This window comes from Melospiza melodia, chromosome Z, assembly GCF_035770615.1.
Source record: "Melospiza melodia melodia isolate bMelMel2 chromosome Z, bMelMel2.pri, whole genome shotgun sequence".
NCBI lineage: Eukaryota > Metazoa > Chordata > Aves > Passeriformes > Passerellidae > Melospiza > Melospiza melodia.
Window position 1 is genome coordinate 9,447,219 of NC_086226.1, and position 27,986 is coordinate 9,475,204.

At 54.4% G+C, this 27,986-nt stretch overlaps 2 protein-coding genes across 2 annotated transcripts; both read right to left on the reverse strand.

Annotated features, from left to right (window-relative positions):
• Positions 1 to 172: 172 nt before the first annotated feature.
• Positions 173 to 7,484, reverse strand: LOC134432227 (neurofascin-like). Its single transcript, XM_063180746.1, has 11 exons — positions 7,297 to 7,484; positions 5,639 to 5,881; positions 4,649 to 4,939; positions 4,127 to 4,224; positions 2,615 to 2,810; positions 2,366 to 2,477; positions 2,012 to 2,246; positions 1,739 to 1,778; positions 1,363 to 1,462; positions 1,213 to 1,259; positions 173 to 732 (listed from the first exon to the last, which is right to left on the reverse strand). The coding sequence occupies exons 1-10, from the start codon at positions 7,403 to 7,405 to the stop codon at positions 1,217 to 1,219; spliced, it is 1,467 nt and encodes a 488-aa protein (XP_063036816.1). The 5' UTR covers positions 7,406 to 7,484; the 3' UTR covers positions 173 to 732; positions 1,213 to 1,216.
• A 2,038-nt stretch (positions 7,485 to 9,522) lies between these two features.
• Positions 9,523 to 18,544, reverse strand: LOC134432019 (uncharacterized). The gene is made up of 11 exons (XM_063180395.1): positions 18,408 to 18,544; positions 15,804 to 15,986; positions 14,970 to 15,215; positions 13,200 to 13,436; positions 12,570 to 12,860; positions 12,222 to 12,319; positions 11,790 to 11,976; positions 11,086 to 11,194; positions 10,650 to 10,696; positions 10,166 to 10,237; positions 9,523 to 10,033 (listed from the first exon to the last, which is right to left on the reverse strand). The coding sequence occupies exons 1-11, from the start codon at positions 18,517 to 18,519 to the stop codon at positions 9,969 to 9,971; spliced, it is 1,647 nt and encodes a 548-aa protein (XP_063036465.1). The 5' UTR covers positions 18,520 to 18,544; the 3' UTR covers positions 9,523 to 9,968.
• Positions 18,545 to 27,986: the final 9,442 nt, after the last annotated feature.

Below are 27,986 nucleotides of genomic sequence, written 5' to 3' on the forward strand. Positions count from 1 at the left end.
ACTCACATTAGAGCTGTCCAGCTCAGCTCAGTAGGTCAGAAAAGCTGTCAGGCAGCACCAGGGGAATACAGGATCACAGCAGCCCTGCTTGTGGCTCCCCCCAACAAGGCACAGTCAGCTCCCTGCAGGGGAATATCACCCCACAGGGGCAATGAGGGGAGCAGGCAGAAGCTGTGTGGGACAGGCAGCCCCTCCAATCCATAAGCCTTTATTTCTTGTCCAGACAAAACAGGCTGAGTCACAAAGCAGTCCAGCCAGGCCAAGCAAAGCCCTGGGTTTGGCTGAATACCAGCAGAGAGGGCAGAAGGGTTGGGAACCCAGAGGACAGCAGGAGAATGCCATCAACCTGAGCCTGTGTGAGTCTGGGACTGGGAAATCCAGCATACAAGTCCTGCTTCCAGGAATGCAAAAACGAAAGCAAAGCCTAAATAAAAGGATTACAGAAAGACCTATTTAGAGGCCTTGCAAAAGCAGTAAGCAAACCCTGGGAGTTGAAGGGGCTGAGGAATGAAAAAGCTCAGTTCTCCTGGGCCTTGGGTTTTCCTCCTGCCCTGCTGAAGTGGATGAATTTCATGGGAGCCCCATGCTGGTCACAGTCACAGGAGAGCCAGGGGACATGGCAGCCGTCAGCACTGGGCTGGGGTTATCCTTCCCATTTTCTGCACTGCTCTGGATGTCTCCATGGTGCTGTCCGGGGCTGAAGTGCCTGATCTCTAGCCTAGCCACCTTCACCTGTGGAGAAAAGGGCACCCACTGTCAGAGACAGGCTGGAGCACACGGCAGTGCCTGCCACAGCCCAACACTTCCATCCCAACCACAGGGCCCCAGAGGTGCTGCCAGTGCTGAGGTGAGAGCAGCAGCCCCTCAGCCTGGCCCTCCTGAGACCCTCCCTGCAGATCCCCGTCAGGGATGGCACAGACATGGGTCACTCAAAGCCCTGAGCCTTTGGGATGCTGTCTTTGCTCGCCCTGTCCCTGCTGCAAGCAGGGAGCATTGCCTGGGACCAGGCTCTGCCTCCATGTGGGGCTCAGTGGGCAGAGCCATCCTGATCATCCCCAGCTAAGGCAAATCAGGAGATGTATCAGTGCAGTGTATGAACTGCTGCTGCTGCTGAAACTCAGGTTCTCCTGGGAGATTGCTGCTCTCATCCCACCTGCCCCACAGCCTGATAGTGCCTCTGCGATGGTTGACTGCAGAATTGCATTTTCATACCTTTTTAATTATCATCCTTAGTTTTGTTGGGCAAGTACTTCCTTTTCCTGGAAAGGCAAAGGGGAGTGCTGGGTAAGAAACTGGCATTGTGTATGAACCTGCTGACCCTGTGGCCTTTGTACCTGCTGAACCTGTCCCCTCCCCACTCACCTGGAGTGCACAAGCCACAAGATAACTGCAGCCACAAGGATGACTGCCAACAGCACAACCAGTCCAATCACAATCCAGTGCCACTGGCCCACAGTCTGCTCTGCAACAAACAGAGAGGCAAGGGTGAGTGCCACAGCCTGGCCTCCTGCTGGCAACGGCCCCAAGAATGGCAAAGGGTATGTGCAAGTGTGTACGCCTGTGTCCTGGCTGAGGTTTCTTCTGGGAGAGAGGATCACCCTGTGGGGATCTTGCTCTGTTCCATGTGAGACCCAACAGCTCTTGTGCTGACCCAGCTCACATCCAGTGAAGCTGCCAGGCTGGCAAAAGGGAGCAGGCAGGAGGGAGGCTTGGGCTCCAGGAGCAAGGAGACACTTACCAAGAGAGAAGCTGTAGCAGACACAGGTGAACTTCTCTGCCTGTTGGAGGAGACAGGAGGGAGAGCTCAGGCCAGTCCTGCAGCACTGGCCTAGCTGGAGGCCAAGGTCCCCAGGCAGGGCCACCGAGGGAGGTGGCTGTGGCCCAGGAGCCCAGGGACAGCACGGTGCCGGGGCACGGGACAGGAGCGTGAGCTCAGAGGCAGCCCAGAGGCAGCGAGGGGCCCAGCCCCGGGCGGCAGCAGGCGCAGGGAGCAAGAGCCCCCCGAGGGTACCTGCGGCCCGCGGCGGACGAGGCGCAGCAGGGCCGTGTAGTCCCGGCCCGGGCTGAGGGCAGCGTTGTCCATGCCCTGCCCGCGGCTGCCGTCGCCCAGCACGAAGTCCGTGGCGGCGCTGAGGTTGAGCAGAGCGGCCTGGTAGGCGCTGGCATTGGAGAGCTGTGCCTGCTCCGAGCAGATGCTCTCGATCAGCGAGGCGTTGTGCGTGGCGGCCACGATCAGCTGGTGCTCCCTGCGGGCCCAAAGGCAGTGGCAGCGGGCACGGGGGCCACGGGAAGGGAGGCGGCTGCAGGCCAGCGCCGGCGTGGGGAGAGCCCCGGCGGGGCTGCGGAGCCGCGGGGCTGCGCTCACCTGGCGGCCTCAGAGCCGGGGGCGATGGGGCTCAGGGGGAGCACGGCCGTGCCTTGCGAGGGGGCGATGTCGCGGGCGCCGCGGCAGCTGATGGCCTGGGGGTGCGGGGTGTCTGCAGGGCAACAGCGGGGAATGAGCGTCGGCAGGGCCGGGCGAGCAGCAGCAGCGACGGCCTCGGGCAGCGCAGGCCGGCGAGAGCAGGGCTGGGCTGTGCCCGGGCTCCCGGCCCGGCCCCACAGCAAAGCTCACCGGAGCTGCTGTTGCTGTGAAACTCCCTCGTCAGCGCGGCCCCGGCTCCAGCAGCCGTCAGCCCCTGGAGCGTCACGGCGTAGCTGCTGCCAGGGCTGTGCCCCGGCAGCCGGTGCTCGGTGACGGAGCCATCGAGGCGCAGCCGCTCGGTCTCCAGCACGCTGCTGTCCCCTGCGTTCCTGGCTGTGATGTTCAGCTGCGGACAGGAGACGCAGCTGGGACGCAGCAGCTCCCGGCTGCCCGCTGGGAAGGTGCCCGCAGTTGCAACGTCCCTGCCAGCCTGCCCTTCCCTGTGCCTGCCCTTCCCTGTGCCTGGGCAAGGCTCTGGAGAGGAACGGGTGGGAGGCTCAGCCCCATGTGCAGAGCTCAAAACAGAGGAGAGGAGGAATTTGGAGCCAACCCTGAGGATGTGTGAGCAGCAACCTCTGCGAGCAAAGGGCTGGGCCTCTGAAAAGGGAAGAGGGAGGCTGCTCTTTTGAAACGCTGTAGATATATGTACTGAGCCCAAGGATAGGTCACCCCAGGTGTATTGCAACACAAGAGGCACTGTGGCTATATTCTCCACCCGAGTTATCCGAGCTTCTCTTTTCTGTTGTGTAAAGCTGGAGTCTGAAGGCCTTCTCTAAGAGAAAAGGAGAAGGACTAAAATTTCCATGAGTAATAGAGATGCAGGGTCCCCATTTGCCCATGCATCATCTGAATTTGTCATGAGATCCCTGTCCATTCTCATTTGCTGTCTTTATAGAAATATATTCTGGGTTATGCAAAAGTATAGACAAATGAAAGTGGAATAAAAGGATTCTTTCATGAACACTGATGTCTGGGAGCAGGAAACCAGTTGAACAGGCTCACAAGTTTTCCAGAGCTTGTCTGACAGTTTCTCCAGGACAGAACTAAGAAAAAAGCTTGCAAGGTCCCTGTCACGCTGTGGAGACCTCTGTCCTCAGAGAGGACCTAGAGCATTCTGAGAACAATGTCACCACCACACACACACACAGAGGCACACAACTGGATAGCAGGGTTTTGCTGTGGAATGTGTCCCAAATCCAGGGACAGAGGAGATGCTTCTAGCCATGCATTGAGGAAAACTCAATGGTGCAGCTCTCTGGAGAAGGGGCTTTCAGGAGGGACTTTCAGAGGATTACTCAAACCACAAGTTTTTCTGTGGTGGGAACGAGTAACAAGCACACAAGAGGAACAGGAAACCCTGGGATGCCACCCCAGAAGACATGTCACCATGTGTTGCACACCAACCTCCAAAAGCTTGCAAAACCCAGAGCAGAGCAGACCCAGGAAGTAGCCCAGAGAACATGGAGCACTCACACCTCTCTGGGCATCTCCACAGCATGAAGAATGTTGAGAATAACACAGAAAATGCTTGTGCTCATCAAAGCCAGATATTTACTGGCTGGGAATAGTGGCTCATGCCAGCTATCCCTTTCCCACAGTTGCCAGTGTGCCTGCACAGAGCTCTAGGCTGGGAGGTGAGGGTCTGCCCTGCTCCCTGGGTACCTGGTATCCAATGATCTCCCCGTTGCAGGAGGGCGGCGCGCTCCACCTGAGAGAGCCCCTGTCGGGATCCAGCCACAGCTGCTCCGGTTTGTCCGGCACTGCAAGCACAGACCATGGGGTCACACACAGGGCCATGGGCAGGGGCTCAGGCCACAGGAGGCTGCAGCAGCTCCCGGCCAAGGGACAGGCTGCAAAGGGACTCCCTGTAAGGGGTTTGTCCCCTGCAAAGGCTGTGTGTGCTGCAGCAGTGGGAAGCACAACAGTGTGAGGCGGAGTGGGACAATGAGAAGGGGCTGTGCCCTGCTCAGGGCTCTCCCAGCCCCTTCCCCAGAGGGCTCTGCACAGGACCCAAGCAGCTCTGATCCCAGGCACATCCCTGCACAGAGAATATGATCAGGCTGAGCTGAGGGGTGAGGGGAGCACCTGTCCTCGCTGTGACACAGCTCTGGACTGTTCCTTATCTGTCCTCCCTGTGGCACAGCTCTGGACTGTTCCTTGTCTCTGATATTTCTGTGCACTTACCTGATTCCTGTGTTGTGAAGAACCATGAGAACAGGGTTGTGTTGGGAGGCAAGTCGATGGTGACACTGTACTCAGTGAAGGGCTGCAAAGGGGAGCAGGTGAATGTTCCCTCCTGGCCATGTAACATCTGCTCTGCATCCACCTCCTCAGCCTCACAGGAAGAGGAGGAAGGCGCTGCCAGCTGGCACATGGCCCTCATGCCCTGGCAGGCATCAGGGAACCTGCAGGTCCATTTCAGTTTGATGCTGGTGCTGGAAATCTCAAAGGTCTCATGGTCAACCTGGAGCACTTCTGTGAAGGAAAGATTGCCAGAAGGTCACTTTATTCCCTTCCCAGCCCAGCCATGCAAGGATGCTGCAGTCAGACAACTTTTCTCATCACCCAGCATGTTGGGAGGGAAAGTGAGACTGAAGGTGTTCACTGCAGCCCTCTGAAAGGGGAGCAGGAGGAGTTGAACAGGAATAAATGTGGGCGAATAACTGGACTACTACCACTCAAGCAATTTCCCCCATTCATTCAAAACTGAGGTTTCTGTGTGTCCCATAATCTCTACAGTCCATCAGGAACAGCTCTGTTCTTCCTTGGAGGGAACATGAATGCCCTAAGCTGTGAGAAGAGAGTGCTAAGCCTGCACACACCATGCTGCAGAACCTGGAGGGGCCCAGCCCACATGGAACAAGCTGTGGTACTCACAGCCACACTGGCAGTAAAGTTCTCTGATCCTGCTCCAACAGTGGTGCCATGTTCTGGCACGAACTCCACCACAAATCCCTCTCCCATGCTTTTTTACTTTGTGCACATCCTCTTGCCAGAAGCCCTCAGGGAGACCCTTATTACCAACACCCCCAGTGGTGACCTGCAGGCTGGACTTGACATCTGCCATTTCCCTGGGCAGCACGGAGCCCAAAACTTCCTGTGCTCCACACCCTGCTTTCCCTGCTCAGGAAGGGCAGAGCAAGGCAGCCAAGAGGGCTCCTGATCCCTCCTTACCACTGCACTCCACGCTGGAGCGAATGCGGACCCAGGCACCTCGGGAGTTTCTTCCAGTCCAGAGCTCTCTGTATACAGGTTTCCCACCAGAGAAGGACTGGACTTCACTTGAACATTTGAGACGGGTGAAGGGTGGCTGGAAACCTTCAGGGCAGCTCAGCATCACTTCTTCATTCTTCTTATAATTCACCTGGTCTGGTGCCAGCTGGAGTCTGGAGTCCCACTGGGGCCTTTTGCACCCTCCTGTCAGAGGTGAAAGTGGGTGTTAGATGGGGTGGAGATGATGGGATGGGTAGGGGTGAGTGGTGGGAGAGGGAAGGTGACACATCCCTCTGCTGGGATGTCACCTGAGAGCAAGCCTTTTTGGGAAGGGGCTTTCCTGATGCATGGAAATTGTGAAGGATCACTCATCCATGAACCTGCCCCATTCCCACTTGTGTCCATGGGCACCATATTCCCTCCTCCAAAGCCTGGAGCAGGGACATTCCCAGCCCAATCCCCCCTGCACCAGGGGACTCCCTCCAGCCTCTCATCCAGGCTGTCACCCGGCCCAGCCCAGGGGGCCCTTGCTGGGCCATGGCACCACCGCTGCTGCTGGCATGCAGGGGCCTTCATCCAGGGCTCATCCGTGCCACAGGGATCAGCCACGCCCCCGTTACCCTCGGGGGCTCCTGTTCTCACTCCCTCGGTGCCTTGGCTGCTCTCCTCCTGCCCCACACCACTGGGCAGGGGGACAGGGCTGAGCAGTGCCTTCTGCATTCACATGCCCTGCTTTAACAATGCCCCTGCCCCTTTCTCTGACACAACCCTTCCTTCTTCTCATCACCTCCTCACCAAATTCACCATGCCCCAGGCTCAGTGGGCAGGAGCTGAGCAGATGGTGCCAGCAGTTTGTCCAGGGTTGCAGGGGGAGGCTTTGTGGCAATGATTGCTACAGAGAAGGATGCTGGCTTCTGGAAGGAGCCCTTGCCCTTCAAGCCTCTGCAGGAAGGTTTGTGAGGCCTGAAGGGGTTTAAAATACAATCTGCCTTCTCCCAAAGGGGCACACGTGGGATCTCACAAGGTGCAGACCAACTTTGGCACAAAGGGAAATGCTGTGCCAAGCCCCTTGTGCAGAGGCTTTGCTGACAAACAGCGCTGATGGCAGAAGAGCAGAGATGCCCAGCTGAGCACCACAACCAGCAGCTTTGTCCCCTGGCACATGGCCACAATCCCCTCCATGCTCAGGCACCCAGCCACTGATCCTGCCCTGATCCATCTGTGTGGCAAAGCAGCAGCAAGCTCCCTCTTGCACTGCCCTCAGCAGGTGCAGTGTCCCTCAGGCACATCTGGGGATAGGATAGTACAGAAAGTGACAGCTCCCTGAAGACCCTTCCCCTGATTCACAGTGCGTGAATTGATGACCAATTCATGCCCACTCTCTCCAGGGAATGATTGGCAAACTGCTTTTCTGGAGGGCATGACCCCTCACTGCACATCCAGCCCAGTCCTGTCTGTCCCACAGAACGCCAGTGTTTACTGCATTGTAGCTCCTGTCCCTGGGGCAGACAGAGGCTGCCCCAGCTGACACAGCCGAGGGCTTCAGGCAGTGAAGATGAATATCCAATGTAGAGGAGGAAAGGCAGCAGAAGCTTCCAAGAGCAAGAACCACTTCTTACCTGTTCCCTGGGGCACTATCTGGATGTTGAAAAATTCTTCCTGGCCATGTGCTGACAGTAGAGGTGCAAGGGCCAGGAGAAACCTCAGAGGCAGTGACTGCAGGGCCATCCTAGCATGAAGTGCTCAGGCAGGACTGCAATCTCAGCCCCACTCACTGCCTCTGAGCGCAGGCATCCGTATCTGACTGCAGGGCTTGCAACCACAGGAAGGAAACAGACACATCTCCTCATGAGATGCAGGAGGCTTCCTCTTTGGGCAGGGACCCTCCCATCCATGTCTGCACTTCTGCCTTTTGATATCTTTTTGCCCCAGGAGCATCAAGGCTCTGGGACTCAGCAGAAGGAACTTTGTCACAAGATCCCAGAGTTTCCTCCCAAAACCCTCCTGGTTACCAGGGCATTCAAGAAGTGTTACTCCTGTTACTGAGGTAATATCCAAGTGCTTCCTGACACTGCGTGGGTGTTAGAGTGGTGATGAGTCACTTCCCCTCAATGATCACAGGAGATGGAGGACCTTTGAGAAACTACATAAAGACCTGGTCAGAAGTACATATAGGAATGAGGACACGAACTGCAAGGAGTACTTCAATGCCTGAAAGAGTCTGTGGCTCTTCTGAAAGAAACACTCAACCCACACCCTCTCTCATCCTTCCCCGCTTCTCTATCCTCAGCTGCCTCCTCCTCCTGCTCCCTCTCAGCCTGGCAGCACTCTCCTCTGTCCCCAAGTGTGCAGGGCACCCTGCCCTACAGTGCCAGCTGTGTGCTTGAGTAAACACTCACAGTACTAAACCATGCCTCTTGATCATCAACAGCCATCGCTTTTTTCTTCCCCCAGAACCTCCCATCCACTTTGGGTGTCTCGGATTTTAGAAGCCTGGGTGATCAGACATGAGGGGCTGCAGAGGCACAGAGACCATACTTATCCCTCCGTTTTCCTGTGGCACATGCACAGGACACACTCCTGTCCTGCTCATGGCTCCCCTCAACCAGGTGCAGTTAGCTCAGGGGACAGCACCTCACAAGGGCAATGAGGGACTAGGCAGGAGCTGGGGGCAGCAGGTAGTCCCTGGGGACAGCAGGTAGCCCTGTCCAAACCATAACCCTTTACTGATTGTCTGGACAGAGCCGGTGGAGTCACAAGGCTGACAGCCCAGGGTGTGACTATGGATGGGGCGCTGGAGTGGGAAGCAGGGTAGCCAAGGAGGTTGCAACTGTTCTCCCCCATCCCGAGCTTGCTCATTCCCCTTTGTCAACCAGCAGCACCCACACAGCATTGAATTTCTCTTCTCCTCTCTGCCCAATACCCACAAAGAGTTGCTCCATGAGGCCCACATGTCACACCAGCAACAGTTCACAGGAAGGAGATATTTTGGTCCTAGGGGCCAGCTGCAGGTACTGAGCTGATGGGCAGACAACTCATATGAAGAACTATCAAAACATGCCTTTACCAGAACATGCAAGTCATGCCAGGCTGAAAAGAATCTGGAGAAGAGAGAGGTCAGTTGCTCTATGTTTTGACAGTGTACTCCTCCACAAGGAGAGCCTTCAGTCTGCCCCTCAGCCTCCAGGCTGCACTGGGTATTGGCAGGTTTGACAGGGGAGAGAGATAACACTGAAGCAAAAGACCATGACAGCTCTGTCATCAGGACTGTAAAAAGCACAGCCAGAACCAGCTTGTCACACCCAAGTCCAGGGAGCTCAGGAGAGCCTCTGTGCCCAAGGGCAGGAGAAGGAGATGGAATCATCTCAGGCAACACTCAGAGCTGGAGAAAAGAGAGGTTGATTGCCCTGTTTGCCAGCAGTGCAGCCCTCACCAAGGAGAGCCTTTGGACTCAGCACCCAGGCTGCACTGGGCACTGGCACCCCACAGAAAGTGCCTGTTGGAGGGGATGGGACAGCAGCAGCAGATCCCAAAGGCTGCAAGACACAGATGTCCCAAGAGGGTCAGAGCCAGCTGCACCTCACAAAATGGGAGATGAGCACCAGCACCCACAGAGGAGAACACAGACCTACACAGAGGTCCAGCTATGAAAGTGGAGATGATGTTACCTATAGGATGGGGAGGAGGGAAAGCAGTCACCCAAAGCATTGCAGTGGGAACATGCAGCACCTCAGGTGTGATTCCTTGGTGCTGCCAGGGGCTGGTAAAGCACTCCAAGCTCCTCCATGAAGATTCATGGGGTCAAGGCTTTCACATACCAAACAAGGAGGACCCATGACAAGGCGGAAGATTTTGTGGGCCAGGCAGCCCCTGCAAACCAGAACAATTTATTGGTTTTTTCAGACACAGGAGTACAGTGGCCAGGGCAGCACAGCTAGGCCAAACTCAAGCAGAGGACAGGGTCTAGATGGATACAAGGATACAGGTTGGAAAGAGGAATTGTGAGCTCCTCCATTCTCAGGGAACATTTGCAGGCACCAAGACGCTGGTGAGATGGCTATGCCAGAGCGCTGTAGAACTACCGGGACACATCCTTGCTGTCATGAGGAGGTCAACCCATGCCTTAAGCTGCTCCTGTGGTGTGGCAGAGGATTCTGGAGCTTGATGAAGAAGAAAATTTTGGGGGGAAGCAATAACTCATGAGATAATTCATTGTCATGCTTCCAGTGGTGGAGGACCAAGCCTTGAGAAGGGAAGTGCCTCAGATGTCCACTCCAGCTGCTCTTCTTCCTCACTGCTGACTCTCGCGAACAGGCAGGGGTGGGGGAAATGGCTCTCCAGCCTGGTCACACTTACCTGAGGAGAACAAGAGGACCCAGGGCTGCTGCATGCCCTCGGCAACCTGAGGAGCTCAAACTCCATCAGAGCTGGCAGTCCCCACTCTCTCTGGGCCATGTGGGGTCACAGGCAGGACAACCCATTTCCTACCTGCATCTTTCTCAGGAAAAGTTTCGATCACGGAGTAATTATCCCCCTGTACATTCTCATAGGGCTGGAGCTCTGTGGGGGGACAAGAGGACAGAAACAGCCTGAGGGACCTGGGGGCTGTGAGAGAAGGAGCAGGGCAGCCTCAGGCAGGCAGCATCACCGAGGGCAGCAGATCATCCTGGGATGCACACCATCAGGACACCAGGGCTGGGAAGAGTTGCTGCCTACCCCAGAGAGAGTGAGAAGGAGGAGCAGTTCCCAACCCTCTCTGGCACTTCAGGGACACCCCAGCCAGGAGCTGCTGGAAGAGGCTACTGAACAGGGTCTCAGCTGGGAATAGATGTGGGATGCATTGGTCTGACAGGTCAGCCAAAGCCAGCTGGGCTGCCTGGAGCTACCTCAGAATGCCTCTGGGCCTTCCTGAAATACACCTGCTCCCCTTGCAGCTCCAGCCCTACAGTCCCCTCTGTGCTGGGGATCCTACCTGTGTACTGATCCTCCTCGACTTTGCTGGGCAAGGCCTTCTTTTTTCTGGGAAAGAAAAGGGCAGTCCTGAGTCAGGGAGAGACTGACCTGGGCCAGACCCTGCTGAACCCAGCAGCAGTGGCACAGAGGGTTTTGCACGCCCTCCCCCTGCCCTGGCAGGCATTGCCACCCACACCCCAGGGGACAGCAGTGGTGGCTGCACCAGCAACAAGGGAACAGGGTCTCTCAGCACACACAGCCCCATCCCAGCCCTGAAGAAGACACTTAGAGCCCCTCTTAGGAGCCCTAGAGCAAATCTGTGTTAGGACCAGCCAGCTGCACCTTCTGCACCCAGAGAAGGGTGGGAACAGCTGGGGAACCTCTCTATCCCCACCCACCCCACAGCACAGCATGGCCTGAGACAGAACCGAGACTCCAAATCTCCTGCAACTCACCTGCACAGCACGAACCAGATGATCCCAGCAGACAAGGGGATCAACAGCCCCACCACCACGACTACAGTCACTGCTGACCCAGGCCAAGAGCCCATAGGTTGCCCTGAAACTGACACACAGAGAGCAGTGGGTGCCACAGCCAGGGCCGTGCCCCAGCAGTGGCCCCAGCCTTGCTGCTGGGTGTCTGCACATGTAGAACAGACCCTGCTGCCCTGGGTGCTGCAGGGACGAGCAGCAAGCCTTCCCCTGCCTGCACATCTGCTTGGGCAGGGCAGAGGGAGGCTCTGGAGCACCGAGCCTTGTCCCGTGGGCCCAGCTGGAGGGCCTGGCAGCCTGCTCTGCCATCCTGCACTCAGCAGGAGGACACAGACCCAGGCTCAACAGCCCTAGTGCTCTCTGACCTTGAGCCCACCTGTGCACCCAAATGCAGGGATGGGTGTCACCTTCTTCAGTGGAAGAGTAGAGGGGGCAGGTCTGGTATCAAAGGCACAAAGAGTGGCTGAAGGGGTGCAGCCCCTCTGCAGACCTGCCAGTGAAGGCCCTCAAGGAAGGGCTCCCCCAACTTCATGCCCACTGCTGAGTCAGGTGCCCACACTCCCTGCGTCTGTCTGAGCTGGGAAGGGTGGGTGCACACACAGCTGTGGACTCAGCACTCACCCCCTGAGAGGCCACCCCAACCAGACACAGGGCAGAGGAACCATTACCCAGGACGTAGGTTTGGAATTCCAGTTGTGATGCAGGCCCAGCTCCAGCAGCTGTCAGGCCCTGCACTGTCACCAGGTATTTGTTGCCAGCTGTCTGATGAGGTGGCACATACTCAGACTGGTTCACCAACACCGGGCAGACGTCAATGATGCTGCCGTCCTCTGCTCTCATGGTGGTGATGTTCAGCTGGAGGAAAAACAGGGAGCTTCTAGACAGTAGCACACGCATCCTGCTTCTGTACTGGGCAGCTCTGTGGAGAGGGGCTGCTACCACTGTCTGGGCACAAGAGGGGAGCTGGCCCTATCAGGAACACCAGCAGGGTACAGCCTGTGGGCCCTGGCCAAGGAGGGTTCCCAGCTCTCCTGAGGCTGCCTGCACAGAGCTCCAGGCACGGTGAGGGGGACCAGGGGCACTTCATGGACTCCTGGTACCTGGTATCCAATGATCTCCCCTTTGCAGGAGGGCAGCTCCTTCCACCTGAGGGACCCTGTGCTGGTATCCACCCACAGCTTCTCTGGCTTGTCTGGCACTGGAAGCACAGGAGAAGAGAATCATGCCTGGATGGCAATTACTTGTCCCTCACAAAGGCTGCTTGTGCCCGTGCAGCCGAAATGGTGTGGTGAGGAGGGGGAAGGCCCTGCTGTAGGGCCCTGCACAGCTCTTTCCCCAGATCCCCACAGGCTGCAAGCAGCTCTGATCCCAAGACCATCACAGCAGGGAGCAGATGCTCTGGCTGAGCTTCAAGGTGAAGGGCATCCTGACATTTCATGTAAACATACCCATTTCCTTTGTTGTGTAGAGGTCTGCATACAGGATTGTGCTAGGCAGACGGGAGATGGTGACACTGTAGACAGTGAAGGGCTGCAGAGGGGCGCAGATGAAAGTTCCCTCCTGGCCTTGCAGCATCTCCTCTACCTTCACCTCCTCAGTCTCACAGTCTGAGGAGGAATGCCACTCCATCTGGCACCTGGCCCGAATATTCTGGCACATATGAGGGAACCTGCAGGTCCAGTTCAGTTTGATGCTGGTGCTGGAAATCTCCGGGATCTTAGGGACAACCAGGGGGACATCTGTGAAGGGAACATTCCGAGAGGATCACTCTGTCCCTCCCCCTCCAAGCCTTGACATCAAACTCCCCCAACCCCACCATTCCCTCACTAGCCTGTCCCCAGTACAGAGTAGGCAAGGGCATTCTGCCTTCTCCCAGACTACACAAGCCAGAGTTACCAACAGCACAGACATAAACCTGGGATGCATCCAGAATTTTCTCTGGATTTCTGTGCCATGCCCTGGGCACTGCCATGCCCTGGTACAGGGCACTGATGCTGTGCCACACGTGCAAAATTGCTCTCCATGCCTGGGGAGCACAGACTGAAAGCACTGGGAGAGTGTCTGGCTTGTTCACTTACCCACACAGGTCAATTTCCCTTCCACAGGGTGCCAGGCATCTGTGCCACTCCTCATGCTCCAGCCACTACGAGGAATCATGGAACCTTCCCTTGGCTTCAATGTCACACATTTGATCTCCATGGGTGGAGACGAGTACCCCTCAGGACACCGTATCTTCACCACTTCATTTGGGTTGAAGATCTCCTGTTCTTTGTCAAAGATAAACCTGGAGTCCCACTGGGGCTTCTGGCATTTCTCTGCACCAACAAGATGGGAAGGTGTTAGCTGGGCAGTGTTGCTCTGCAGGGCATGAGTAGAGCATTCCCTTCCCTGGCTCATCAGAGCTAGAGGTGAGCTCCAGGACACTGCACAGAGCAGCCCCCTTCCACATCAATTCTTGGCAAGAGAATAAGGACAAGAAGGACTCCAAACTTTTCCCCCCAGGTCTCCTGGGAAGGGCTAGGAGGAGCTGGAGTCAGGGACTGAGGGGAAACCATGAGGGGTCTGTACTGTGCACAAAGCCTACCCAGAGACTCTGGTGCCCTGTTTGTCCCTCAGGCAGGATATCAACACCTTGATTCCTCCTGAGAAGACATAAAGTCTGAGCCCCAAAGCTGGCTCTGCAGTGACTGCATGCAGTAGGGACAGGGAGGGGGAAATGCCTTTACCCTTGTCCCCTGTGCCACAAACACCTGTCAGACCTACAGCACTGTTGCCCTGACTTTCCAGCACATGTTCTTGCCAGAAGCCCTTAGGGAGACCTGTGTCTCCCACATACCACCCAGCCCCCTGTGAGCACAGCCTGAAGCCCTGCATGGTCCCTGACCTCCTGTGCCTTGGGCAGTGCTGCTTACTGCCAAAATGGCTGCTTTGGTATCAAGGTAGAGACCTCCGTACCAAAACTCCCTCCTGACAGGACCCTTGGGGACTAAAGCTGGCATCAGCCATCTCCCCACCAGGGCACCCCTGCAACCCCAGGGCAGGCACAGAGCAGACTCAGGAGCTGCCTCGACACTGTCTTCAGCAGCACCTGCCATTTGCCCAGGCAGCACAGAGCCAGAAGCTTCTTGTGCCCCCACAGGCTGCCTTCCCTGCTCAGGTAGGGCAGAGCAGGGCTGTCAGGAATGCTCCTGATGCCTCCTTAGCCAGGCACTGTACCCTGAACCTGGGCTGAATATTGATCACATTGCCTCTGCTGTCCTTTCGAGTCCAAGCTTCTCTGTGTATAGGTTTTCCATTGATAACAGACAGAACTTTTCCTGTACATTTGGCATGGGTGAAGGGTGGCTGGAAACCCTTGGGACAGCTTAGAATCACTTCTTCATTCTTCTGTAACTCTCCTAGTCTGGTGCCAGTCTGATGTCCCAGTGGGGTTTTTGGCATGTTTCTGGCAGAGGTGAAAGTGCATGTTAGTTGGGCTGGGAGGTTTCAAGGAGGAGCAGGGTATGTGGTGGGGCCTCAGCAATCCCCAGCAGTCCCCCTAGCCAGCGAAAGGAGAGGGAAGGTGACACATCCATCTGCTATGATGGGACACCTTGGCAAGGCTAGTTGGGATGGGGCTTTCCCTGTGGGTGTGTGTCAGCTGGGCCTGGGCCTGTCCAGGCAGGTGGTGGACAAGGATGTACCAAAATTCAGTAGGGGAATAGTCTCAGGTATTCAATGCCTGAGATCCAAGTGGCCCCGACATGGCATCAGCCTGGCCCCAGTGATGATGGAAGCTCAGAAATGGATGAACGGGGCAGAAATTGACCAAGAGTTTGGTAGGAAGCACTTCCTGACACCCTGCTTACCAATGCACACTATATTCCCCTGAACTTGAATCCACACACCACTTCTGTTTCTCCCCAGCCACACGTCTTCCTTTGGAGATGCAGAATAATTCAATGTCTGAACCCCGCTCGCACATTTGACATGGGTGAAGGACGGCTGGAAACCATTGTTGCAGCTCAGAGTCACTTCTTCATTCTCTGTGTAACTGTCACGGGCTGGTGCCAGCTGGAGTCTGGGGTCCCACCAAGCAGGCCTTTGGCATGTTTCTGTCAGAGGTAAAACTGGGTGAGGAGTATGTTTGGGAGGTTATGAGACAGGTAAAATTGGGTGAGGAGTACTTTTGAGAGGTTATGAGAGGAGGCTTGGGACCGGTCTCTAAATGACTGACTGTTCACCCCAACACATACAAGTGTCATGTGCCCAGGCACTCTCCAAGCACACAGGGCTCCTCATCACCCCATCCCCAGGACTCACAAGCCTCCCTTGGATTCTGGACCCTCCATGGGGTATTTGAGCCTGCATCTTCTTGTCTCCCTCATGCGCAGCCTCCCACACCAGAGACAACCCAAACCCTAGAGAAGCTTTCCAGGGGAAAAGCAGAACCCCTGCAGCTATTCCTACTTCATGCTGAGGAGATGCTGGCTGGGAAGGATTCCTCTCCCCAGGAGCACAGAGCCCAGCAGGTGCCTACAGCAAGGTGCTGAGGCAAGAAGAGCCTTGTCAGTGCCAGCACATGGGGAAAGCCAAAGGTATCCAGGTCTGCCATTCCTGCACTGTCATCTGCACCACCAGGTCACAGAGGGTCTGCCACCAGCTCAGGGCCCTGGGTCAGGGTGGTGCAGGGCTGTGCTTACCATTGCAGGTGGGAGTCTCATTCCACTGGATCTGGGCCTCTCTGGAAATGCACTGAATCAGTGGGACAGATGGTGCAAACCTCCCAACACAGCTGACCTGCACCACTTCGTACAAGGCATAGTCTCTCCTCCATGGAGTAAACCGCAGTTTGGGATCCCAGTCGGAGGGAATTTTACATTTTCCTGTGTGGAAAGGCCAGGAGGCAGAGCCTGAGGGTCACTGGGCTCCAGCAGCATCCATGAGGATGAGGGAGTTCCACCCGGAGGGGTGCCAATCCCTCTCTCTTCAGAGAGGTGGCAGAGATGGCACCTCCCAGGATGAGCCCCATCCCCCAGGTGCTTTATCCCTCCCCACACCCTCAGGACAGTGCAGGAGGGTTATCCACAGGGTTATCCTGCCCACCTGCTGCTGAGGAGACACCCCAGCTAGAGGGGTCCAGCAGCGCTGGGGGATGCTGCTCTCTCCCACAAATCCAGGGGCTGTGGGAGTGCACCAGGCCCAGGGAGTCTCTGCTGCTATTCCAGACTCCCCAGCTTGGTCCCAGGAAGTGACTGCCAGTAGCAATGGTGAGTAACAGGAGTAAAGTTTGCAGATAACAAGATAAAGAACCAAGCAATTCTGCAGTGGGAGCAGTAAGTACAGGAATGAGGCAGGCAGAAAATGAATCGTCTAAGTCCTTGAAAGAGCAAAAACAAAAAAATAACACCCTTCTCATCCAGGATGTTTACCCATGAGCTAGAAAACACCCCGTTTTGACGAGTTTTGTTACATTATTCATCACCCTAGTGATGAATCCTTGCTCTTAATTGTAGTAAAAATCCCACGTTCTCAGTTCGTTTGCCTCCTTCTCTCAAAAAGACCACCACTCTCCTAGCATGTACCATGATTTCTTGGAACGCTGTGCTTTTACAGTGAAGAGGGGAAAGGATGAGTCATAGTAACGCAGGCAAGCAGTGACTTCAGTAAGATTGTGTCTCTGTCAGTATACCTGCTTTTTTCTGCCTTGGTGTGCTGGCTGTGTGGATTTGCCACCTAGCACAAAGATTTGCCACCTAGCAAATCTTTTCTGTGCAGAACTGTAAATAAATCAAATCCCTTGACTCTGTGTGCTAATCAGCTTTTTCTGCACTGGGTGAAAGTGCAGAAAGAAGCTTTCAACTAGAGTCTGCCCCTCAGACCACTGAAGTTCACACCAGTGACCTCAAATCTCACACCATGCTCAAGGAGCTCAGCCTAGCCTCTGCACTTCACCCAAAATGAGTCTGCCTTGTCCTCCCCTGGCAGACATGTTGCCCAGACTTGCTCACCCCGTGCAAAACAAGTCCATGAGGAGGCAGTGGGCATGGAGCTGGCCTTCCCTCAAGAAGGATAAACACCTCTCTTCAGCTACAGCTGCCCACTTCCCACCAGCACTCACCACTTCCCTTTTCTGGCAGCGGGTTTCCACGCCATCATGGCAACCCTCTTCCCAGGTCTCCACCCCAAAGGACAGTGGTCACCAGCCTCAGCCCTTTAGACCACATAGTGCATACAGGAAACTTCTTCCCTCTCGACAGTGTCTCTCCCTCAGAGCACACACCTCACAGACAGAAAACTACCTGACAGACATGAAACGCTTGACTTGGTTCCAGCCTCATCAGGCATCCCCCTCACACACCTTCCCCCCTCCTGCCATTAAACACCCTGAAGTGACACAGACCCTGCCCAAGGGTGACATCCAGGATCCTTTTGGGTCAGTCCCAGACATGAGTACAGAGTAGGAGAGAAGAGGTTCCATCCTGCCCTGGAAAGCTGAGAGCTGCCCACTGCTGGAAGGGCAGCATCCCTTGAGCCACCAGTGATAGGCAGCATGACTCACAACCCATCTCATGATTTGGCTAGCCACTTCTGCTCCCATTTCCCTACAGAGAGAATACTCACAGCTCAGGTCCCCCAGCCATGCTGTGCCCCATGGGGACCTCAACAGGTACCAGCAAGCCCAGGGCACAGCATATAATCACCACAGGAAAGCCCACATTCTTTGGAAAGCCCACATTTGTAGGAAGAATCTAGCAGAGATCCAGGAACTGCCCCTAACCCTGCTGGCATGTAGAAAGAGCATAACAAGCCTCTTGATATGAACAATCCCATCAAACTACAGCTCCCTGCATCCCAGGGACTATGGGAGAGAGCAGGCATCCCAGCTAACAGAGCTCACAGGTCACACCTTTGATGAACACCATCATCACCTGTGACAGGGGTGCTGCTTGAGCTGCCCAGAAAGGCCATCACTGCTCTGACTGCTCTGGGTTCATCTGTCTGCCATAACAAGACCCAGCCACCTCCTGCTCCCAGCAACACTATGCACTTCCTAGAGGGACACTGCAAGTCCCACACTCACGACAATTCCCAGCACACCCAGGCTTGCTGCCCTCCATCCCAAATAGAGCTTTGTCCCCCCACAACATGAGAGATGCCTGAGTGTCTCAGGCATATGCAGACACCACCTTCAGCCCTTCCACAGCCTCAGCTATGGGCTGAGCAGGGTAAGGCCGTGTAGCAAATACACAGGTGGAGGAGCAGCAAAGCCATTTCTCTAAGAGAGAGGCACAATCCGCTCTTACCTGCTTCCTGATGTACCCACGGAGTCACAGGGCCACGCTGCGTCTGTCCCCGTGCCAGCAGCAGAGGAGCAAGGGCCAGGAAGAATGTCAGGGCCAGCTGTGGCAGGGCCATGCTGGCATGAGGTGCCCGGGCAGGACTCGGCGAGGGTCACTCAGGAAAGGTGTCTGCACAGCCCCGCGCAGGAGGGGCGCTCACACAGAAGTGAGACAGCCCCACAGGGGAATCGCGTGTGGTGCAAGAGGCTTCCTCTTTGGAAGGAGAGCGTCCCACCAGCCTCAGTGTTGAGTCTCACACATCCTCCCACAGACAGTGGGTACAGGCTCCCAGGTGTCTTAGTCCAGCCTCTCTCCTGGCTACCTCAGGCTTCCATAGCCCTGCTCCAAAACAAGCACCTCCAAAACCTTCTCAGGTCTGTCTCTCTCCTCTCTCCTTCCAGATCCAGTGGAGGATGTTGAGGAACACACCCCTGATTCATGTGCCCAATGCCACCCTAGGCCACATCATCACTTTCTCTTTCAAATCCTGGAATGATTTATGTTAGAAAACACTTCCATGATGATCAAGTCTAACCACTAAGCCAGCACAATAAGCCACCACTAAAACATGTTCCTAAATACCATATCTACCTATCTTTTAAATAATTCCAAAAATCTCTCTTCCTATTACCTTGAACTGACCCAGCTGCAACATTCTTGCTGTTGAATGCCATCAGTAGAGTTTCCAGATCAGACAAGCTCCTGAACCTGGAAGTGTTCTCTTTTCCTTTCTTCTCTAAACCTTTCCTGCTCTGAGCTACTCTTTGTCAGTGCCTTTTAGGATGGGAAGCACTCGACAAGGACAGCGGGGACAATGTGGGGATAAAAGGGTCTCCTTGGACATGCATGGAGGTGTCTTGTTCCTGTTATGGTTGAGGTCAGGTAGGGTCTTTGGCTATGGGAAAGAATTCCCTAGGTGCTCTTCATTTGGGGCACACTCACACTCCCCCAAGTCTCCTGTTCCTGCAGATGTCACCACCAAGCTCTCCTCTGAGCCCCTTTTCAGCTCACAAACTCTTGCACAACTTCAAACTTCCATGAGTCCTGACTCCCTGTGCTGTTGCAGCTCTCCTGGGCCATTCCTTTTTCAACTCTGTGCTTTACAGAGTCTCTGTGTGTGTGTTTTCCTAGATAGACAAGCACAATTGCCCTACAGTGCAACCCTCAGTGTTCCAGGAATGGGTGCTCTCACCCAGGGTGTTTTTCACCACTCAGCTGGAAGTCATTGGCCTGAGTTCCCTGGCAGATCCTTTCCCAGGAGCCACCATCCTCAGGACAATGCTTGGTACATCTCTCTGTAATATCCCAGTAATCCAGCAACACTGAGGGCTTTCTGTAAACTAGATGTCTCCTAAGGTCCATTTGGGAACGTCATTGCATCAAATCCAGCTGTGTCACATGCCACTGTTGTGAGGTTAATAGGTGAAGTCTTCCAGAAAGCTTTCAGCAGAACTGAGTTACATCCTTCTTGTTTCCTTGGTAGATCCCTGTCCTTTGGGAACCAGGTTTTTCTTGTTCCTGTGCAGGAGAATGGCCACAGCCAGCACTCACTGGGTCTTGTCCTGATAAAATCCCAGAGTTAGACACCAACACTCTCACTGACTCTCTTTGGTATGTGAAAGAAGCAAAACCAATGGAATTAAACAACCAAGCTTCAACAATTCACAAGTGGTACAACAGACTTCCTAATACCCCTGATGAGATTATTTCTTTTCCCCTGTCCTGAGGCCTGGAAATCTGTGTTTGGCCTGTCCCTCCTTAGAAATTTATCATTGTTTTGAGATTTGTTCTTTTCTTCGTGTATAGCATCCATTAGAAAAATGCTGAAGAAATTTTGATAGCTAGCACACTCAGCCATATGCATTGAATTCAATATCATTGCAAATGTGATTGATGGGCTGTTTCATGAAGGCCCATTTGGTTGTCAAAGAACTAGCAGACTCAAACTTTCAGTCTGAAGACAGAAAAACCCAAATCACCTGAAATTTACAATCAGATTTAATTCAGATAGAGAAGAACATTGGAGGCTCAAAACCATCCACAAAATCACAAAGAAAAGGAGAAGTAGCTGTGGCTTTTGAGAATCAGGCTTCATGGAAAGCACTGCTAACACAGCCACCATGTTCCCCCATAGTAAAGTCTATTACTGTGTCACAACTCACAAACAGCAGCAATATGTTAGGGTCTCAGTGTCCTCCCGAGCTCACACCTGTCCCAAGGGAGCCCACTGTGGGTTGTACCTACAGATGGTGGTGTCAGATGATGGTCAGGTGATGGGGTGGGCTACAGCCAGGCTGACCCAAAGCTGCTGGGTCAGGCTCAGGCCTGAGGAGGGTAGCCCAGACAGATCCATCCCTGGGAAAGCCAGGAAGGGCTCTTTTACCTGCACATGACCCTGTGTGACCTGGTCTGGGTCCCCACATGGTGCTGGTCCCTCTCCAGGACACAGAGTCTGCCTCAGTCAGGGCTGCAGCCTGTGCTGCTGGAATCTAGAGCATGTTCTGGCAGGGAGAACTGGAAAATGCCTACAGAATCCAGCCAGAATCCAGTCTTGAGCCCCACTGTGGGTTCTTCCTCACCACTCCAGCAACTTTCCTGTAGAGGGGCACAGTATGGGTAAATGAAGGTAATGTAGAATGTAATCTTATCCCCCAACGAGTTGCAGCTGAAACCAATTACTGAAGACTAGGAGCAGGCTGGATGATAACAGGCAACACCTGTAGCAAATAAGAACAAGTGGTATAACAGAGTGGACTGGTGGCAACTGAAGTCAGATGGCTGCTGCAAGGACTAAGAACAGGCAGTGCTCAGAGGAGCTGCCTGTGACAGACATCGAGGAGGTATGAAACTCTGGCGCTATGGAATCCTTGCACTACAATGATAATAGAACTGTTGTAATATATAAGACAACACTTTCCCAACCCCACCAGACCCAAACCTCCTTCACAGGGATCTTGCAGTGCCATCAATGAGACAATGGCCCATGCTCCATGCCACCCTGAAATTAGGAACTGTCCAGCCCCTTTCCCAAAATGAGGATAGAATACAGACATTTAAACCCCTACAGCTCATCTACAGAGCTGGGAGCAGAACCTCAGACCTATGGGCAGGAGGAGGGTAAGGGGAGCCCCAGCAGTGCTGGGGTGCAGAGGGATCAGCCCTGGTCCTGACAGGTGACACCCTGGTCATGATCAGTTATCATGGTTTGCCTTGGACCCAGGAAAATATGTGGGAGGTCTGCAGGGAGCTTTGTTGGCCTGAGAGAGGGGTGGCACTGGGGCACCTTTGTTGTCACCCTGTTGGGGACAGTGGCAGGAATTCCCTCTTGTGCAACTGTTCATCTGAGGCTACAAATGCCAGCACAAGGCTACCATCTCTGCTCCCATGGGGACTTGAGGAGCTGCCAGGTCTGATCCAATTTAGGTGTGCTGAGAGCAGAGCTGTGACAGGCCCAGCATGCTGCAGGGTTCCCAGGAGGGCATTCCTGGGTGCTGGGCAGAGCAGGGATAGGCCCTGAGGGTTGGATAATCCCTTTGCTATGACTGCTACATCATCTCTTCCCAGGGGAGGGAGCAGGACCTGCTGAGTTCTTTCCACAGGGATCATCTCCCCACCTTTCTGAGTCCACTTGTACATGCCTTCTCCACAGAAGCACACATTCAAGCTAGGCAAGACTCTGCTCTGGCACTGCCACCATGATCAAAATCCCTCTGGAAATCTAAAAGCCCACTGCCCAGGCCATCCAAACCCTCCTGACCTCGTGCTGCAGCCCACACCAACCCTAAATACACCCCAAACACTCTTCATGCTCAGACTGCCAACATCTCCCATTTGGTTGCACATTTGCTGACTGCCCAGAAAGGTATTTTTAGCACATAAAATTGGACATAAGCAGTTCACAGCTGGGAGCAGAGTGGAGAAAGGCTGGGGGGGAATGGGGGGGTGGGATGCTGCATTTTGTTTTGAGGACGATGTGCTCAGAAATGAGGTTTCCAGCTCTGGCATCCAAGCAGTTCCACCTCTGGCCCAGCCACTCCTGTTCCCATACCCAGAACCATCTCCAGCACATCCCACCCTGGTTTTTGACAGGGATCGTGGCTAAGCCCAGGAGGTGGGAATTTTAAGATTTGGGGTAGTATGTCAGGTCAGACTAGCTTCCCCCCAAACCCTGCTGCCTAAAGACTGTCTGCACCAAGATCAGAGCTCCTGATCTGCTCTTTCTGCCCTCGTGCTTTATCTGCCTTTATTCCCACCGTCTGCTCTCCATCATGAGTGGCATATTGTGCCAGTGGTCTCTCCAGCTGCCCGAGCAGCTCTCTGTCTCCTTTACAAACCTTTCACCCTGCACCTCCTTCTCTACTCAAGCCTCTGTGCTTTGCTCATATTCAAATGTTACACCCCACCCCGTGTGCTGACCCCAGCCATCACAGTTCTCTTTCCTAGAGAACTGATGGAGTATTTGGTGGAGCCTGGAGTCTCTCCTTCTATCCCATTAAACAAAAAGCTTAGACTTCCCCATTTTACAGTTCTTAGCCTGTACAGCTTCCAAGGAAAAGCAAATCCTGAGTAACCATATATGCCAATCAGATATCTGAGAGAAGTGACTGCAAAAGGAACCATACAAAAAGGGAAGAAAAAGTCAAACTCTGGTTTCTCCAGTGAAATGAAGCCACTGGTGTGGTGGAGAGGATAAGGTGGCCCACCTGGTGGTGTTATCTGGTATTTTGTGGTCTTCACAGTCCCATCATCCTGCCAGGTGCTGCACCCGTTGTGCACTGGAGGAGGCATCACTGCTGCCAGTGGGACCTGGAGCTGGCACAGCTCCTGCCTGACCTGTCCTGGGATGCCTGTCCATGTCCTGGCTTTGCAGGTGCCAGCCGTAGAATGCTACACCTCCCCAAAGCAGCTTCCTTCACACAAGGGATACTGGAAAGCCAAGGTCATGTCTGGACCCCTGCTCACTCCTTTCCTCTTCTGGCCCTGCAGAAGTCCTGGGAGCCTACTGTCTTCCCAGCACCCAGCCCCTGACCAAAGCTTGGGCGGAATGATCCTCCACAGCGGCTGGGCAGGTGGGGAGAAGAGGACAGAAGAGGTCACTGTGTCCTGGTAAGTCAGTGTGAGTGGTGTGGGTGGCACAGTGCCCAGAGCTTAGAGAGCAGCTGCCCTTTGTTGTATAAATATGTGCATAAAGCCACGTGTGCTCCAGCCAAGATCAGCCCAAGGTCAAGATACTGAGCAGACCTACAGCAGCATCACAGCAGACATGGGGGAAAAGGGAAGGTTCTGTCTCATGCCACAATCTCCTGTGGAGAGCCCTATGGCCCTTCAGCCAGCAGAAACATGCGTAATGCCTTTTATGATCCCTTTTTGTGAGAATCCAGGCTACAGGGCAGCCACAGAGATGCTCCTGAATGACCCATAAGGAAGGGCCTGCCATCCCTCATGGTGTGACTTACATGCCAGGCACTGGCTGGTGGTGACACACTTGGCTCACCCACAGCCTGCAGCACCGGGTGTCTCTTGTAATTACCCCCAGAGACCAGTCAGTCCAGGGCTGGTGCAATCAGCCACTAGAGAACAAGGGCTCCGCAGGGTGGGGTCAGACACAGGTGGACAAAAAGGAGGTCAGGGCAATCAGAGGCATTAATAGAACCAGGCTCCAGCATGCAGGACACATCAGATCAAAGCCCTGCGCCATTTGTCTCAGCTCTGCCTTGTGCTGGAGCCAGCACATATTCCACTTGCTGCTATTTGTCCTCTGCTTATCATGCTACTGACCTGGGACCATCAGCCTCACATTCGACACTAAGAGAGCCAAGCAGGACCCACCCTCTTTCCCCATTTTTGACCCACTGTGGAGTACAAGGCTGCTGTCTGTGGGTAGCCCTGTGCTCTTGCTGTCATGCTGTTGAGATGTCCCCACTTACAAAAACACATGCCCCCTTCCCTTGCCTTTGTCTTCATGGAAAATCCCAGTACACCTTGTCCATGCCAGATCCATCTATATATGCTGGGGTGCAGGTTTTTCCTCTCAGGCCCCATGGAGTATGCACATGCCCTTCCTCAGCAGCCAGGGTGCCTGGACTCATGGAAGAAGACAGGACACAAGGAAGGTTGGCAGGGCTGCTCACGGAGCTCGCTAAACATAATGAGATTTTCAACAGCTGGGGGAAGCAATAAAGAGCTGTGATTGAATTGGCTCCAAGTGGCAGCTTCCACGACAAACACAGCACAGCTGCCTTCCCCCCCCCACACTGGGAGGCCATGCTCCAGCCTGGGCTGCCTCAGCCTGCCCTGCCTGGAAAGGGCACAAGGACATGGGAAAGGGCTAGGAATTGCCTGCAGTCACAGGGAGCTCCCAGTTTTCTAGTGTGCAGGAAACTCATCCTTTGCTTTCCAGCTCCTCCAACACCTGGACACAGCATCACCGCCCACACATGGCTGTGGCAATGGTGACCTCCAGCTGAAGGGCTCCCATGGGCATCTAGAGTACAGCATGGTCACACTGCTCCCCTGTGCCCTGGCACAGAGGGGGGAAGCCAAAGGGGAAGGCAACAGACACAGGAGGACAGGCACACAGACAAATTCTCTACATGGAGGTGGCTGTGTCCATATTTTCTCCTGTGAATAATCTGAGCAATGACCTCCCTTTAACGGGCCCTATTTAGCCCAAGATGTAGCTTGTTTTTGTCAGGAAACAAAAATCCATGGTGTGGATGATCACAGGACCATGCGCCAGCTGAGGAGTTACTCAGGGACGTGTAGCCTGGCTGACCACTGGCTCAAGGGTGGGGAGCTCCTTGCAGCACCCACCTCTTGCTCAGGCATCTGGGAGAATAAGCAGGGTTTCACCATCTCTGCCTAGGGCCAGGAGAGCAGAAGGGATGGGGAGCATCTCTCTCACTCACGCCAATGGGGCTGGGGTGGGACATGTCCTTCTCAAGCAGAAGCTCGGCGCTCAAAGGGGAATGGTTCTCCAGTATTTCTTTCCCCAAGCAGGTTTTCTTTTTGTGAGTTCTGGATGGGAAAGAAGGCCAGGGGAAGCAGATGATGCTGGTTTGCTAGTGTCAGGATCTCTGGGGTGAATTGTGCCTGTGGGTGTGTTCTGTAGGGTCTCTGGCAGGCACTGTGCTGAGCTATGCATGCCCTCACCAGACTTCCCCTACACATTGCTTTGCTGCTTCTGAGCTCCTCCCTGCAGCAGCATCAAGCCATACAGATCAAAGGGCAGTAATGAACCAGGGTGAAGGCTCTGGCTGCCCTGATGTCCCAGTTTATCCACAGCTGGCAACTCAGAACCACACAGATCCTTACTTACTCATTTCTCCATAGGGAGAAAATTCAGGGGGGGGGGAAATTGTGGGTAGAGATAAGAGCAATTTAATAATTTAAACAATATTGTTGTTGATGTTGCTGCTGTTGTTGTTGTTATTAATAATAATAGAAATTAAAAATCATAATTTTAATTAAAAGGAGAAGGATAAAACCAGAGTGAATTAAATGAGGCACAACACACTTGCTTACCACCCACTTATTGGTACCCAGCAGTTATCAGCAACTCCTGGGCATGGTGTTCTATGGCATGGAATATCCCTCTGGGCAGTTTGGGTCAGCTCTCCTGGCCCTGCCCCCTCTTGTTTTCTTGTGCACCTGCTCCCTGGCAAAGCATGGGAAACTGAGCAGTCCTTGAGTTAGGGTAAACAGTGCTGAGCAGCAGCTGGAACATCGGTGTGTTATCAGCATTATTCTCAACTGAATCCAAATCAGCACTGAAACAGCTACTGGGGAGAAAATGAACTCTACCCCAGATGAAACCAGGACATTTGCTCTCCTGTAACTGGTGCTGTGGGTCACAGGCACTGCCTGGTCTGAGGCCAGCCCACTCTAGTATGGCCCTGCTTGCCCCAGCACTGCAGCCAGACCAGGTTCTTGGCATCTGGGCTCCTGCCTCACATCTGGCAGAACCATAAGCCCTTCAGGTGTGCTGCAAAGTCCCTGGGGAGTGTTACTAATTGCTTGGCAGGAGATGAAGAAAGGCTGACACAACCTCATGGGATGAGCGTGGAGCTGTTGAGAGCCACATTTCCTAGGTCCAGGTCAAGAGGACAAGGAAAAGCCCTGTTATCTGCTGGGCTGTGTTGAAGGATGGGAGCATGGCCGGGTACTGTGGGATAAGGTTTTCAGGCTGGTTCAGGAGCAGGCTGGGTAATGCTGGAGATGGTTGCATTGTCCCTGCCTGGCAAGAAGTGACCAGCTCTTGGTGATCTGTGAAGGTCCCTGTAGTGCTGAATCTCTGCAAGAATGTGGACTTGGAACTGTTGGAGCAAGTCAAGGAAAAGGCTTTGGAACTAATAAGGGGACTAGAGCATCTCCCCCATGAAGACAGGCTGAGAAAGCTGGGGATGCTCACGGTTCAAGAGAAGGTTGTGTGGACACCTCAGAGCAACCTTCCAGTGTCTTAAAGGGGGCCTACAGGGAAATCAGAGAGGGACTTCATCAGGAACTGTGAAGTGATAGACAAGGGGCAGTGGCTTCAAACTCAAAAATAGTAGGTTTAGATTAGATATTAGGAAAACAATTTTCTCTGTGAGGATGGTGAGGCACTGAAACAGGCTGCCCAGAGCTGTGGATGTTCCAGCCCTGGCACTATTCAAAGCCAGGTTGGATGGGGCTTTGAGCAACCTGGTTAAGTGCAAGGTGTTCCTGCCCATGGCAGAGGGACTGGAACAAGATGATCTTTAAGGTCTTTTCCAACACAAACCGTTCTGTGATTCTGTGCAGTTGTGCTCACGTGGCCGCACACCACATCACCCCGGGTTACACGTGGTGCAGGCACAGCCAGAGCTGCCTGTCCCTCCTTTCAGAGGTGATGGCTGGCTTTCTTTTATCAGTGCTCTCAATGTTTTCAATTTCACTGCCCCCATGGGGCTCCCAGGAGGCATGCACTCAGCTGGGCTCAGGCATCAGTGCCTCCCAGGCACAGCCACCAGTGTTTGCTTGAGGAGAAGCAGAGCCGGGAGCTGAAATCACTGTCTAGCACTAGGAGACAGGGATGGATGTGGATTCTGTCTCCATGGATGTCACAGCTCTGGCACCCAGGCATGAGAAGCATCAACGAGATAACAGGAGGCAGCGAGCAAATGCTGCCAGGTGCTGTGCTGACTATGCTGGGAGAATATTAATGACACAACAAATATTTGCAGCCTTTGTGCTGCACACAGCCCCTCAATGGCTTTGCAGCTGGAGTGGCAGGGAGGCAAAGGGGGCATAGCAATGTGCCTGCACAGCAGGGACCTTGCCAGTCCCTGCTGGCATCTGGATGAGGGCTGCTGCAGCCTGCAGCCATGGTTCTGGGTGTGGAACATGCATGGGCCTGATGGGCTCAGCAGCACACAGGGCACTGGGAAATGTAGTCCAGCTGCATCACTGGACTGGGTGCCGCTGGACACCACCAGGCTGAGGCTGAGACCTTCTCCCGAGTACCCTGGGGTCCTCAAACTAACCAGGCTCCTATCACCCTGTAATGGCCCCTGCTGGGCCCTC